Source organism: Protopterus annectens, chromosome 4.part0, assembly GCF_019279795.1.
Source record: "Protopterus annectens isolate FY-2018-M chromosome 4.part0, PAN1.0, whole genome shotgun sequence".
Taxonomy (NCBI): domain Eukaryota; kingdom Metazoa; phylum Chordata; order Ceratodontiformes; family Protopteridae; genus Protopterus; species Protopterus annectens.
In genome coordinates this window covers 919925884-919941098 of record NC_056733.1, presented here as the reverse complement: position 1 = coordinate 919941098, position 15215 = coordinate 919925884, and the positions used below count along the sequence as shown (strand labels likewise).

At 43.4% G+C, this 15215-nt stretch overlaps 1 protein-coding gene across 1 annotated transcript in view; it reads right to left on the bottom strand.

Moving 5' to 3' along the window:
- Nucleotides 1-15215, bottom strand: part of SPPL3 (signal peptide peptidase like 3) — a 1529337-nt gene that overhangs the window by 175160 nt on the left and 1338962 nt on the right. The window contains exon 9 of the mRNA XM_044069819.1: nt 13887-14086. Coding sequence (XP_043925754.1) covers nt 13887-14086 — 200 coding nt within the window. The remainder of the gene's footprint in view (nt 1-13886; nt 14087-15215) is intronic.

Sequence of the window (15215 nt, the reverse complement as noted above, 5' to 3'; positions counted from 1 at the left end):
AGGTGCCAGTTCATATTGTAGTTCATGTAGTACACAGCCCGGGATGTCATCTGGTCCCATGGATGCTGTATTCTTGGCTTTAGAGAGTGCATTTTGTACCTGTGTAGCCGTTATTACTGGAATTTGGCAGTCTTCCGGTATTGAGATGGGCCATTTAGGGGGTGAGAGGGGGGTGAAGTTGGCACTGAATCGATCTGCCAGGATATTGGCAATATCCTTTGGATCAGTATATTTATTGCCATTCTGTTTTAGCTCAGAGCAGATCTGAGCATTGCCATTTAGATTCTTGACATAGTTATAGAATGCTCTGTGGTTGTCTTTGGAATCTTTGGCAATTTTATTTTCATAACTAGCTTTGGAGGATTTTATGAGGCATCTCAGTTTCTTACTGAGGCTAGTAAGGGAGTTTTTTGCATCCTGGGATTTTCCTCTTTTCTGCAAAAGTTTCTTCCTTTTGTTGTAAAGTTTGTTTATGGCAGGGGACCACCAGATTGGCTGTCGCGGTCCTTATCCTTACATTTCTTCGGAACATCCGAAGCCTGAAGACCGGCAGATGCCATACCAATGAATTTAGGCCAAACTCCAAAATGCCTAGCCAAAATCTTAGCCCAACAGATAGTACGAGGATTAAAGGAGGCACAGAGATCACACTTGGTAACGTCGTGGTCAAGGCCTAAACAAATAATGCAATAGGAATGAAAATCTCTATGGGGAATCTGTTTTCCACACACAGGTAAGGCAATTAACTTTTTCTGACATTCGTTAAGAAAAGAAAAGAGGATCCCCAATGGGGTACTTAGCTGTAGTAGACCAACTCTTGTAGTCGGAAACCAAAAAAGGTAAATTGCCGATTGGCACTCGTGCATGAAAAGCTTCTGCTTCGGGCTCCGCGGCAAGAATGAGGAAGTGACGTCGGCTGCCTCCGTTTGTATTGGACACCCTGACATCCTTTACAACCAACAGCAACCGTCATTTTTACTTACCTTTGGTATTCTGGCCGACTGAGGGCTACCGGGAGCCAGATAACCCATTTGTTAGGACTGCAACAGTGAAACACGGACATTTGAAGCCAAAACATTCCTCATTTTCATAACTGGTCAGAGCAAGAGGTTCTCCCGTTCGATTCCCGGCTTGGGAGTGCCTTCTGTGTGGAGTTTGCATGTCCTCCCCGTGGTTGGGTAGCGTTCGAAAGACATGCGTGCGTAAATGGGCGTGCCTTCATTGAAGGTTGGGGGTCGAGTTGGCAACTCGGCGTTTCGTAAAAATCTACTGCCAATCATTAGCAAACAGGAGTTCTGCTGTGGCGACCCCTTACCGGGAAAAAGCTAAAAGACAAACAACAACAGGACAAACTAACATAACAGCCTGACAGTTCAGAATTTTAAAAATCAAAGTTTCAGAAACAAGACTTTGTCCCAAATGTATCAAAACTTTGCCATCCTTATCAAAATGCTTAATAAAATCAAAGTTGCAGAAACAAGACTTTGTCCCAAACGTATCACAAGCTTTGCCATCCTTTTCAAGAGGATTAATAAAATGCTTTACTTAGCACATTCGATCTGCATTCTTAGAGCAGCAGGTTGGCAAACCACAGGCTGACAGCAAGGGGAGGGATGGGTGAGGGTTCCTGAAATACTAATTGTAGCAAATAATTTTCTAATGATTTGAGAAACCTCTGTACTCTCCCAATGAAAATAAGAAGTTATGTACCTACCATAACGTTCCATGTTAGTTGTCTTCTCTCGCCTTCTTTCTTGCTTGATGGGTTCGGAGCCGATCCCTCGGCTCCGACTCGGCACTTGCTAAGCTCGAGAGTCACTTTTACCAGCACGAGGCAGCCCCATATCCCATGATGCAGGGCGGTAAGTACCCAGATCTCGTTTGATGACAAAGGGCAATAGCACCAAGCATAAAATACTTCCAAAAGGAAGAAAGAAAACTTACAGATGGAAGAAGGACCAGGTCTGAATGGTCTTCAGCATAACAGTTTCTTATAACAAGGTCTGTCCAGGCCAGGGGGAAGGAGGGAGGGTCGCAAGAAAGAAGGCGAGAAGACAAATAACACTGCACGTTATGGTAGGTACATAACTTCTTTATATTAAGTTCTGAATCTCGCCTTCATTCTGCTTGATGGGACCGCCCCTAGCACCTCTATCCTGGGTGGCTCAATGGAACAAACTCTTGAGGACTGTAGAGCCAAAACTGGCTCTGTCCCTGGAGGCCAAGTCCAATTTGTAATGGGAAACAAAAGTGTGAGGAGTGGCCCAAGTGGCGCTGCACAAATAGTGTCTAAAGGAAGTCTAGCTTGAAAAGCTGTAGAAGTAGCTAAGCTCCTAGTTGAATGTGCTTTAGGTTTTGAGCACAGCTGTTTTCCCCTGAGCAGATAAATTTCAGAGATGACCAAGAAAGCCATCTGGACAAGGTCACTTTAGAAACAGGAAGGCCTTTTTATTATCCGCATAGGAAACAAAAAGTTGATCAGATTTTCTAAATGTTTTGTTCTGTCCAAATAATATCTAAGTTGACGGTGGACATCAAGATAATGTAGCTTTTGTTCAGCTCTATCTGAATAGTTAGGGAAAAATACAGGAGATCAATGGATTGATTCAAATTGTTCTTTGAAGCGACCTTAGGCAAAAAGGTTGGGTTAGTTCTCAAAGTTACTCTGTCTTTGTGAAACACCAAATAGGGGTCGAACCGAAGAGCATGAAGTTCAGACACCCTCCTGGCCGATGTAATAGCCACTAGGAATAAAGTTTTCCAAGAAAGATATTTCAGGGAACAAGAAACAGCTGGCTCGAAGGGGAAGAATCAAGGATGTCAGCACTAAATTTAGATCCCACTGAGGAGGAGGATTCCTGATTGGAGGCTTTAGTAGGAAAATTCCTTTCAAGAAGGCCCTGCAGAGCCTATGGGACATAATATTATGATCTGCTATCCCGACATGAAAATTGGAAATAGCAGCCAATTGAACTCTGACTGTGGAAGAAGAGGAGCCTGCATGAAAAATCTCTGCTAAGAAGTCCAGGACTGCCTGAACAGGGGCAGTAAAAGGATCAATATTCTTGGCCTTAGCCCAATAAGAGAAACGTTTCCATTTGCTTGTATAAATCCTCCTGGTAGAGGATTTTAGCGAAGCTACTATGATATCTCTAACTGGGTTAGAGATCAAAGGAAGCCTGGCTAAGGAAGGAAGTGGAGCAACCATGCTGTGAGGGTGAGAGAAGGGATAGACCGGTGCAGCTGACCAGATTGGTGAATCAGAAGATCTGGCACTGGGTCCAGATGCCACGGCTGCACCAAAAGGTGATGATGGAGGAACGGGAACCAAACTTGTCGAGGCCAGTAAGGGGCAATGAGAATCAATTTGGCTCTCAAAACGGTAGCTTTCTGGATAACCTGAGGGATCAGAGGAAATGGAGGGAAGGCATAAAGAAGTCCCTGGGGCCAATCCTGGGTCAGAGCATCTCTGGGGGGATGGCCTGATAGAGGGAAGAGGCAGAAGAAGTCTGGACATTTGCTGTTTTGGGGAGTAGCAAAAGATCGCAACATGGGCGACCCCATTCCAGAAAAATCTCTTCCGCTATAGATTGCTTGAGAGACCACTCGTGAGGCATGAGAATAGCTCTGCTCAATCTGTCCGCTACAATGTTGGTTTTCCCAGGGATATGCGTTGCTACCAGAAACCGATGAGAGGAGATCGCCCATTGCCATAGTCTGAGCGCTTCTCGACACAAGGGGTAGGACTTGGTTCCGCCCTGTTTGTTGATATACCAAACTACAGACATGTTGTCTGTGTGGACTGCAATTGTCCCTACGGGAAGAAAGTCGTTGAGGGCTTGCAACGTTAAAAGCACTGCTCTCATCTCCAGGACATTTATGTGCAGATGGTACTCGAACGGCTGCCACGTCCCATGAACCATCCTGCCCTGATAATGACCCCCCCACCCGATCAGGAGGCATCCGTGGTGACAGTGGCTATCGGGGATGGGGTACAAAGTACCTGCCTTGGTGAACCTGAGGAGATGTGATCCACCAAGCAAGATGCTCTTTGCAAGTCTGTGTCACCAGAATCTGGTGACGCATTGGAAGTTGTTGGTAAGACCATTGTGTGAACAGCATCCACTGAAGAAGGCGCATGTAGAATCGAGCCAGGCGAAGAAGAGTAATGGCCGCAGCCATGAGACCTAATACCTTTAGAACCATTCTGGCCTGTACTTTCTTGTTGGCCAGAATGATCCTGACATGACTCTGAATGTCTGAAACTCTTTGATCTGTAAGGGTAGCTGACATCCGAACAGTGTTTAAGTTTGCCTATGAAGGTAATAGACTGGCAGGGCGATAAGGATGACTTTTCGAAGTTGATCGAGATGCCCAAATGAGAACAAAGATTTATTGTGTAATCCCTGGCTTGTATAAGCTGATGCCTGGTGGTGGTTGACAGGAGCCAGTCGTCGAGATACGGAAACACCTGGAATCCTTGACGTCTCAGGTGAGCCGTGACCACTGCCATGCATTTGGTGAACACTCTGGGGGCTGTAGTGAGACCAAAGGGCAGGGCTCTGAACTGGAAATGACTGGACCCCAGCCGGCGGAGAAATCTCCTGGAGCGTCTGTGAATTTTGATGTGATAGTACGCATCCTGAAGATCTATTGAGCACATCCAGTTGTCCTTCTGTAAGAAGGGCAGAATTGACTGAAGAGTGACCATTGGGAATCTTGTCTTCCTGACAGACTTGTTGAGTCTGCTGAGATCCAATATTGGTCTCCAGTCTCCCGTCTTTTTGGGGACCAAAAAGAACCTTGAGTAGATTCCGGGCTCTGAATGGTCTGTTGTAACTGGCTGAATGGCTCTTTTGCAGTAGTTTTGAGACTTCTAACTCTGCAATTTCCTTAGACCGGTGGTACATCTGGAAGGGAATTTGAGGGGAAAGGACTTTCCTCGAAAGGAATTATGTAACCCTTGGATATGATCGACTGTACCCATGTGTCTTGAGTGAGGGAATGCCAGGCTTCTGGGTACAGTGATAATCTTCCCGCGACTGCCTCCAAGGAGGGACAGCCGGGCAACATCTCAGGGATGCTGAAAGGGCTTGTCAGAGAGAGGCTCTCTGTTTCCCTGGTTTTGGACCCCTCTGCCTCTAGAGCGGCGCCTGTTGTTGTTACCCCTCTGCCTCTAGGGGTAAACTGACCACGTGAATCCGGCGTGACTCCTTGGGATTTACGGAACCACATTTTTCCACCTTTCTGTCCTTTGGGATAAGGTCTAGAAGGGGTGGAAAAACGGACTCCTACAGCAGAAAGAGTCTTGCCGTCCTGTTCGCACCTGGTCAAAGTTTCCTTCACCTGAGGGCCAAACAAAGCTGACCCATCAAAGGGAGAATTTGTGAAGGACGCCTTGAAGGGATCTGCAAAATCACATAGCCCCATCCAGGCTTGGCGTCTAAGAGCCACACCTGTACCTGCGGCTCTACTCGCTCCATCAGCAGCATATGATATTAGCCGCATGGAGGAGTTTGCAATGGAATTAAGGGTTCCTAGCTGCGAAGCAATCTTTTCTTGAGCTCCTGCAGCTGTAGGATCCTGTACTACTTCACCCAGCTCCTTAAGGATATCCCTCTGGAGTTTGGTGAAGTGACATAGGTAATTCAGCGAACGCATAGCAAAGGTCGCTGAGGAAAACATCCGCTTACCGTACCTATCCATGGTCCTAGAGTCCTTATTAGGAGGATGGACGGGTACAGAAGGATCTGCAAGTTCCTTCTTGGTGGCCGCAGCCACCACCATGGCATCAGCGGGGACACCCTTAGTGAGGAATTGCTTGTCACCCGGGGCAGTGATAAATTTTGAAGGCCTCCTAGGGACTGGCTCTACAGAGTCAGGAGCTGCCCACGCCTTTCGGGCAATAACCTGCATAAGGGGGTCGAAAGGCGGAGACACCCAGGAGGTGGAGGGCCGAGATCCAAACGCCTCTAGGTATACTGACTCATCCTCAGAGGGATTGTTGGTGGGCCGGTTTCCCTCTGTTTAAGGGGTTCTAGGATGTCTGAGAAGGAGACATCCTCAGAGGGGATCTAGGGGATCCCTCTGACTCATCAAAGTCAGTATCCAGTGACAGACTCGGGGAGTCTACATGTTTCCTCTTACAAGTCCTCTTCCTAGGAGGATCTCCCGAAACATCAGGAGAATCCTCGGAAGAGGGGGAAATTCCCAATGGGGAAACCTGAGGCGGAGGATCTCTGGGTCCTGTAGCAAGAGAAGTGGCAGAGATGTCAACAGGCAGTATAGAGGGAGGAGGTACGGGAACAGACTGCTGACTGATACCAGTGGCCAGCACACTCTTCATCACCTCGAATGCTCCTCCCAGGCAGGTCCGAGAGAACCCGTTCAAGAACTAGGAACCCAGGGACCACCGAAGGGAAGTCTCCGAGGCAGATGTCGGAGCCGAGCTCACCAAGGCTGAGGCTCCAAGGGGAAGAGCGGGTTCGACAAGGGTCCGATGCCACTCACCCCTCGGAGGAGACCATGGAAGCCCGACCACGAATCCCTCTAAGGAAGTTCTCGAAGACGAGATAAGACTAGAGGCTGAAGGAACAGAAGGGGTATCTGTCCTCCAGCCGTAGCAGTAACCATTCCGAAGACTCCAACTCCAAGCTCTGGGGTAGAGTTGAAGGAGGAACTGTAACGAGGTGTGGACCAACAGTCGTCTGTTGAGACGGACTATGTAACATTTGGGCCAGTACCTGTGACTTAAGTAATCTGCTGACCACTCTCTCTAGGTCATGGTCTGAAAGTCTGGATGACCTTGAAGATCGGCTCCGATGGCTCCGTTCCGAAAGGAGAGGTGAAGCCGGAGCCGAAAGTATCGGCTCCAAGGAAGGAGACCTCGACCTCTTCCTGGAATGAGCCATCGAAACCGATACTATAGATCCTGTCGGAGCCGAAGACTTATCGGAGCAGACAGGAAGCCTCGATGCATCGGCTCCAGCCGGAGCCGATACAGCCACAAAAGTAACGGTGTCGGAGCCGATCGGAGCCGACACCGATGCCTGTGCCACATGGTGGTCGGAACCGATCGGAGCAGACACCGGCGGTCGATGCAGAATCGGCACCGATAGCCATCGGTGCCGAAGGCTTAGTTAAGCCAGAATCAGCTCCAGCCGGAGCCGATCTCGACTCAGAACGAGTAGGAGCCGAGGCCGCAGGCTTAGACACAGAAGCCTGGGCCTTGGAAGATTTGGCTGATTTAGATGGAGCCGACTTAGCCGGAGAGCCCTCCGGCAAGAAGGCCCCTAAGTATCAGCTTGTTTCGTCTTTCCTGCAGGACTCTCTGGCTGAAGGAATGACAAATAGCACAGGAGTCCTGCAGGTGAAGAGGCCCCAGGCAATACAGGCAAGAAGTGTGACCGTCTGTCAGAGACATCTTCTGACAGCACGAGTCACACTTCTTAAAGCCTGAGACCCTCTCCTTTGACATGGTGTTTCACAACACACACACACACCAGTCAAGAATTAAATTAAATAAAATACCAAAAAGGTATTACTAGAAAAACACACACACACACCCTAACATGGGGGGGATGGGATGGGTAAAGTTTGACTAAAAAAAATTAGTAGAGACAGGGATTTTCTGTCAGAAAATCTATATAATTAACTTAAAACTAAAAATTAAAGGGTTTTTAGCAAAAAGGGGCTTAAATATCAAAATAGTGAATCACTTACCAGGAGCTGGTAAAAGGAGGACCTCATAAGCGAAGCGGCAAACGAGATCTGGGTACTTACCGCCTTGCATCATGGGATATGGGGCTGCCTCGAGCTGGTAAAAGTGACTCTCGAGCTTAGCAAGTGCCGAGTCGGAGCCAAGGGATCGGCTCCGAACCCATCAAGCAAGAATGAAGGCGAGATTGACAACTTAACATCAACTGTTAATCCTGGCAACAGTCTCAAAGAACCTTTCAAAGGGATAATCAAATATCACACCATATCTCTGAATCTAGATTAGAAACCTGTGGAGACTACACTGCATCCATCTCCCTCACATTCCTTTACAGATTCCAATTCCTGAAACTCTTCATGGAAAAAAAATTTTTTTTGTTGTACCAGAACCCACCTTAAAAAGAAAGGTCAAGACAGCCTGCAGAAGCCCTTGATCTAAGCCCGATAAATTATGCCTGTCCAGAGGAAATGACACAGCTGAAGCTAAACGCTTAGTTTTGTCTCTCTTTCTGACAGGTAAATTATGACAAAACAGGTCCAGTATTGCCAGCAACAGCTCTCTGAAATGGGCACAACAATCCAGATAAGCAAGGGTAATTCCCTGCTCCTTCGCCCATAATAAAGGGAGTCTTTCCCCTTGCCCACTGAGGGCACCCCAACAATCACAAAAGACATGAGTAACCATTGATACTTGATGACTGTATAGACACCAATGAGATCAGAAGAAAAAATGAGTGGTCTGAGGAACCAGCTTTGGCTACAGCAGAATCACCCACCTACGGCTGAGGCATATCAGTCTGCTGCAGTGTCAAAGGCTGTTTACATCCTTTCTTTGTGGATTGAAGGAAGGTCCAAACCAAGGGAACAGTAATTTATTCCATGTTCATGCTGACAATGGTGCTCATTTTCTGGGAAAGCTTAGCAGAAATAGTTGGTAAAACAGAAAAGTAGCAAAAAAGTAACTCCTTGCACACCCAAAAACACAACACAGTAAAAAGCACTTTAAACACTTGCCCCAGCCCCCCAAAATTAAAATAAACAGCTTCTCTACAGAAAAAGTTTTAAAGTCTGAATAACTTTACCACAAGAAAAAAAAGTGTGCACCTGTCTGAAAGTAAATAAATCAGGAGACAGTCTAGGAAAATACATTTTCCTAGCTTAAAGTAATTTTATCCCTCAAAATAGTTGGTTCAAATAACTTTGAAAGTAATTTGGAAGGTCATTCCCTGAAGGGAACTTATCTGCCCAGCAATGAAACCATTGATCCTTGAAGGCCTGCACAGGAGCTCTTCTCAGCGGCAGGGAAGCTCTGAAGGGCTTGGCACCCAAATCTGATTTTTAGTTAGCGCATCTCGAGAGGACTAATGGTATGGGTGCATGGAAGGTGCCCTGAAGCGCTGGAAGTACCCTATTACAGAATACAACCCATATAGCTTAGGCTAGTGCAGCAGTGGTCAATAGGAAGAACATGTTGCTATCTGTACTTAATGCAGTAATTTAATGTTCCAACACTGTTGGCATTTTCCGATCACATCATATACTCAATCTCTTTCCGAAGGATGTCAGCCACTCTGCAAATATGCATTTATCCATTTTTATTACTTAATGTTTATTAGGCAAGTGGACTATCTATTGACCTTTTTCAGCCATGACCCGATATTAAAGAGCAGAAAATAAATCAGTCTTTCAATCAACATATAGAAAATGAAAAATAATAAGATCCACTCAATAGTGCATTAAAAAAGTATATATACAAAATGCAAGCCAAGACACTTATAATACAGTGTAATTGTGACTTCCAAGATGGCTGCACATCGACAGACATCTTGACCATCTCTCCCAGTGACAGAAAAAAAAACAGATAAGGGTTAGTAATTCTGACAGTTTTAGTAAATCCAGTTAGTGGCTAGAAGTATACTTTCTGGATGCCATCAAAGAAGAAACTTGGAGAAGACTGAAAGAAAAAGTAGAAAAAGTGAAGAGAAAACATTGACTGGAAAAATCCTGCAGCTGTTCAACAAAAAGCAATCAAGCTCAAGCCTTGGTACAGTAATGTTGAGGAAAAAAAATCTACTCAGAGCTGAAGGAAATAAGTGAAACACAGACCATCAGCTTTAAAAATAAAAGAATGGGGCAAATGGAAGAAGTTTTCTACAGCTATTCAGCTGAACTGATAAAACTGCAAAAAAAAAAAATCAGAAGAAATGAAGACAGGTCTGTGAGTATCACACTGGTCAAAATGAGCCATTTCAGAAAATGGTAGAGTTAGAGGACAGAGCAGACCGGAATTAATGTAGGCTGGGGCACAGGCTCTAAACCTGCACCACAATATGGACAATCTTAATTTTAGGTTAGGTAACGCCTGTTTGTGCAGCTGTCGATTTGGAACAATTACTCCTATATCAGGAGAGTTAAACTTTATTTTAAGATGTATACAGTTTTGTGTTTGTTTTAATAGTTCATGGGGATATTTTTTGATGGTTCTAAGTACAACAAAAAAGTTTTGCAAGTTGTGACAGGAGATGACAAGAATCAACTGTACAAAAGATCAAACCTGCCAAATATCAGTGGGTACATGTAACACAAAAGCTGGAAAGACATTTAAAAAAGCTGTCCTATGTCACAGGTGGGACCAAAAACTTATCATAATGACTACACTATTCATATTACTTTGGAATTTGAATAACCACACAGGTATACACAAAAAGACAAGCGTACTGAATTATTATGCACAGAGCAAATGGATATGCTACAGTAAACATTTAGAAAGCAGTATGTGAACTTGAAAAATAAAAAAGATTACAGGATGGATATTCAACAGAATATCAGTAAGAAAGGAAACAAAGTACTTACACTAACTGCAATAGGAGCTTCAACAGTGATAGAAGAGGGAGAAAATGATGTTTGTCTTCCCATTCACCAAAGTTACCTTATACAACTACATGAATCCAAATTGCTATCATGGAGCTTAAGAAATTTTAGGGAGAAATAATCAGCTTTCAGGAGGATTACTACTTACAGGTAGAGACTGGAACTTGATTTATAACAGTGAATGTATTTGTTGGGACCTAGAAGAAACACACAAGTAGTTCTCTGAAGAAATTTATGAAAATATTTGATATGGAAGATGTGAATACAGTAGAACTGGAGAGAACTTCCATATTTTCCCCAAGGTACACAAACTGGGCTAGAGTACCAAATTATATTTCACAGGAACATGTGCATTTATTTGAGAACTCAGACACATCCAATACGTACTTTAGATCATGTGCCAATGACCAAGAAAAAATGCAGGGTAATGAAGTAAAAATGAGACACTGGCACTTCCCCACCTACCTGTTGAGAGAGGAATTTACAGAATAGGTACTGGAAATTATTCAACAGCTATTAGGGAAGATAGAAATATCTTCAGAAGTTATAGCTAGTGAGTGGGACAAAAGGAAAGTACAATTTAAAAATAGTAGAAATAAAAGAAAAATATATGGCTAAGAAGTAACAAATTATTTTGAGGGGCCGACAAAGGTTAAATTACAGAAAAAAGGGAATCTCACAGAACAAGAGGTGGCACAACTGAGAAGACATGGAGAAAATAGGAGTATCTAGATAATATGCATGTATTTAAAAAGACTGCTGCTAGGCATCTGTTTTTTGACAACGCTACAGCAGAAAAACTAACCATGACTTGGGCAACAGATAGTAGAAAGGGTTGTTGCCAAAGTTTAGAGGGCATACAACAATTAAAACAACCAGAGATCCTGTAGAGATTTTAGAGATATTTACAACAGTTACAATTTGTATAAAGCGGAGAAATGCAGAAATCAGTAGAGAACAAAAATGGAAATTTATGAAAGTCAAGTATGACAGGCAGATGAGGCTCAACAATTAACATTTAAGATACGAGGAGACGAGATAAAAATGGTGACATATAATCAAATATGCAGTAAAGTCTTCCTGCAGATGTTTGGGGGGGTATGAAATATCTGGAAGGTTTTAACAGTATTTTAAAAGGATGGGAAGGACCAACATCCTGGAAAAAAAGGTAACTGCAATACCTAAAGACAGCAAAGACCAAGCCAACCTAGCTTCATATAGGCCTATTTGAATTTTAAACCTTGATTACAAAAGTGTTGCCAAAAACTGATATACATGGATCAATGTGGTTTTGTGGAGGGGAGGAAAACATTTGACAACATCCAGAGAGAATAGTGTGTAAAAATATCATGGCTGTTGATGGTGCAGATAAAACAGTATAAGTTGGGATTTTATGAGTAGGGCAAAGAAAGCATTTGCATCTCCTGATACAACAAGGTTAATTAGGAGGAGATACGAGGGAATGGAGGCAAAAATCACGGTCTCCGAACAGAGGAAAAAGGCAGGGGTGTCCTCTTTCTCCACTATTTGCTTTACATTTGAAGCCAGTGGCAAATAAAAAGTTAGGGACTCAAATTGAAGGATATAATTAGCAAGGTAATAAACTAAAGCTGGCTATATTAGCACACAATATTACTTTGTACCTGATAAAGCCGGAAAAGGACATCGCAGCACTGTGTAACATTTTGAGACAGTTTCAAGTCTTTTTGGGATATAAAATCAAAGATGATAAAACAAAGCCTATAGCTGCAAAACCATGTACCCACACATGAAATTGGTTAAGTAATACCCATATTTACAGGGACATGATAAAATGAAGTATTTAGGAGTATGGGTTTTAAAAAGGATTCTATTATGGCATCTAAGGATATGTGGGAAGAGACTAAACAAAACATAATACAAACCTAAGAAACTGGAAGCTCTTGTTTACGGACATGATAGCAAGATACAAGCAGTGAAAACAGTTTAGTCCCTTTACTTTTATACACAGGTCAGGCATACTTATATCAACTAGAGGAGAAGCTGTGGATAGTAATCAACAAGTTGGTTATGACTTGTACCATAAATAATTCAATACAGGTGTTACAAGCATTTATATAAAATAAAACTAACCATACTAACATGTTCCCAGTTACAAACATCACATGTATGCTTCTGTATTAACCCAACATTACATAAACTGCTCAATTCCTGCATTCCCCTACACCTCACTCCTCTTCCAAAACCTTATTCTACATGTACTGGTCCCACAATTTCCATTTTTATGTAATTTGCTCACTATAGCTTTCTGCTTGTATTATATATACAAATCTTAACTATGTAACTCTAAATATCCCTCCAAATCTGGTACGCCTAAACCACATTCTCTATTGGAAGGATCAACTTACCCACTTGACCCTTTCCCTCTTCCCCTCCCAGATAAAAACATTTCAACACCAAATACTATCTACAACTTCAATTTTTTTCTCCGATACACTAAAGGTTAACTAGGAGAATTTATGAGGTATCAGGGAACATAAATGCTTCCAGTGTATTACTCAAAATCCCAGCTTACTATGTCAAATGCTTTCTCTGCATCAAGATCAAACATTTTCTTACATTCTGCTTCCCTCTGGATCATCAATGTTCTATTAATTTGCATTTGCCTATGTCTTATGTGATAATTCATTAAAGGTATTTAAGAAAATACAGTGCAATCACACATATAATGTGTACTATTATGCATAACTATTTGCATACAAGATGACATTAAGGCCCTGAGAAAAGTTTATTAAATGTACTCCCTTATTCATGACATGGGATGGTATGTTACCTTACCATCGTTATGATAGCAGCTGCAGGGAGATTCAGCGAAGAGTGGCTCTAAGTGCATCTTTGAAGATTTTAATGGTTTCTATATTTTTGATGGCTATAGGCAGGTGGTTCCAGGTAGCAGGTCCCAGTCTGGAGAAGGCACTCAACGTATAACAGTTTTAAATGGAATACTAGAAAGAAATTTACTGTTAAAACAGCTGCTTTCAAACCTATCCTGATGCAATCCTCTGTACATTAATTCCCTGTCTGTAGAAATTATACTCAAAATTCTCAAGCACCTGCATTGTTAAATAATCTCTGCTCATTTGGACCATTTTGTCAAAAATAAATGAGCTCAAAAGACTATGCTGACATGTCAGGTGAAGTGAATAAGCAAGGCAGAAAGGGTGCTTTAACTGAGGATGCAGTCTGAAAGTTCTAAGACATGCAGCAATGGCCTCACACACCAAAGCTCAGTCTCATGGCAACATATTCTTTTCACTTACCAACAAAGTACCCAATGAGTGTGCAGTGGAAATAGGACACCTTCTGCATACGACCAGAGATATTTGCAGATCCTGGTGGACCACAGAGATCACTTGTAGCTTGTTTCTTATAGTTGTCGTATCGCAGAACAAAGCATAGCAGCAGCCCGGGCATAACGATGTCTCCAATCCCCAGCATTGAGAAATGGCTGCCTGTGGAACTAAACACAAAGACAGTGTAGTCATAATCAAAGCATCCCCGCATTGAGAAATGGCTGCCTGTGGAACTAAATACAAAGACAGTGTCGTCATAATCAAAGCATCGTGTAATACAGGGTTACACTAACGCAATAAACATGTACTTCCTGAGCTGTCACACCAATCCCCAGCATTGAGAAATGGCTGCCCGTGGAACTAAACACAGTGTCGTCATAATCAAAGCATCTTGTAATACAGGGTTACACTAACGCAATAAACATGTGCCTCCTGAGCTGTCATACCAATCCCCAACATTGAGAAATGGCTACCTGTGGAACTAAACACAAAGACAGTGTCGTCATAATCAAAGCATACCCAACATTGAGAAATGGCTGCCTGTGGAACTAAACACAAAGACAGTGCTGTCATAATCAAAGCATCCCCAGCATTGAGAAATGGCTACATGTGGAAGTAAACACAAAGACAGTGTCGTCATACCCAAAGCATCCCCAGCATTGAGAAATGGCTACCTGTGGAACTAAACACAAAGACAGTGTTGTCATAATCAAAGCATCGTGTAATACAGGGTTACACTAACTCAATAAAGATGTGCCTCCTGAGCTATGATACAACCTTATCAGCTTTATGAAAGTACAGCTGTCTACACTTACCATAAATGTAGAAGTTTGTGTATTCACTGTTGCAGTCATCACATTTGGGTTATCCCTGCCAGGTTAGCCCTTGGCCGTCCCAAATACTAGAGGCTTAGTATTTCTGCAATGGTTGCTGTCGCTTCAGGACTGACATCAGGTCGTCAGTAGTATAAAGTAAGGCACTTGATGTCATTACATCAGTTTTTCTTGCCCTGTAAGGAGCCCCCAAGTGGGAGCCAGGTTCTGCTGGAAGAACCTCACCAGTAGAAAGTAAATACCAAAATGTCCCTTGTAAGGAGAGAGAAGAAAGAAGAGGGGCCTGGACGAAGGGAAACCAGGACTGCAACAGTGAATACACTCGAACATCTACATTTATGGAAAGTGTACACGACTGTACTATGTTCTTAGTGTTTCACTGTTGCAGTCATCACATTTGGGTAGATTCCCAAAGCTGAGGAAAAGGGTGGAGGCAGTCAACTAGGGGCTGGCTAGGATGTCC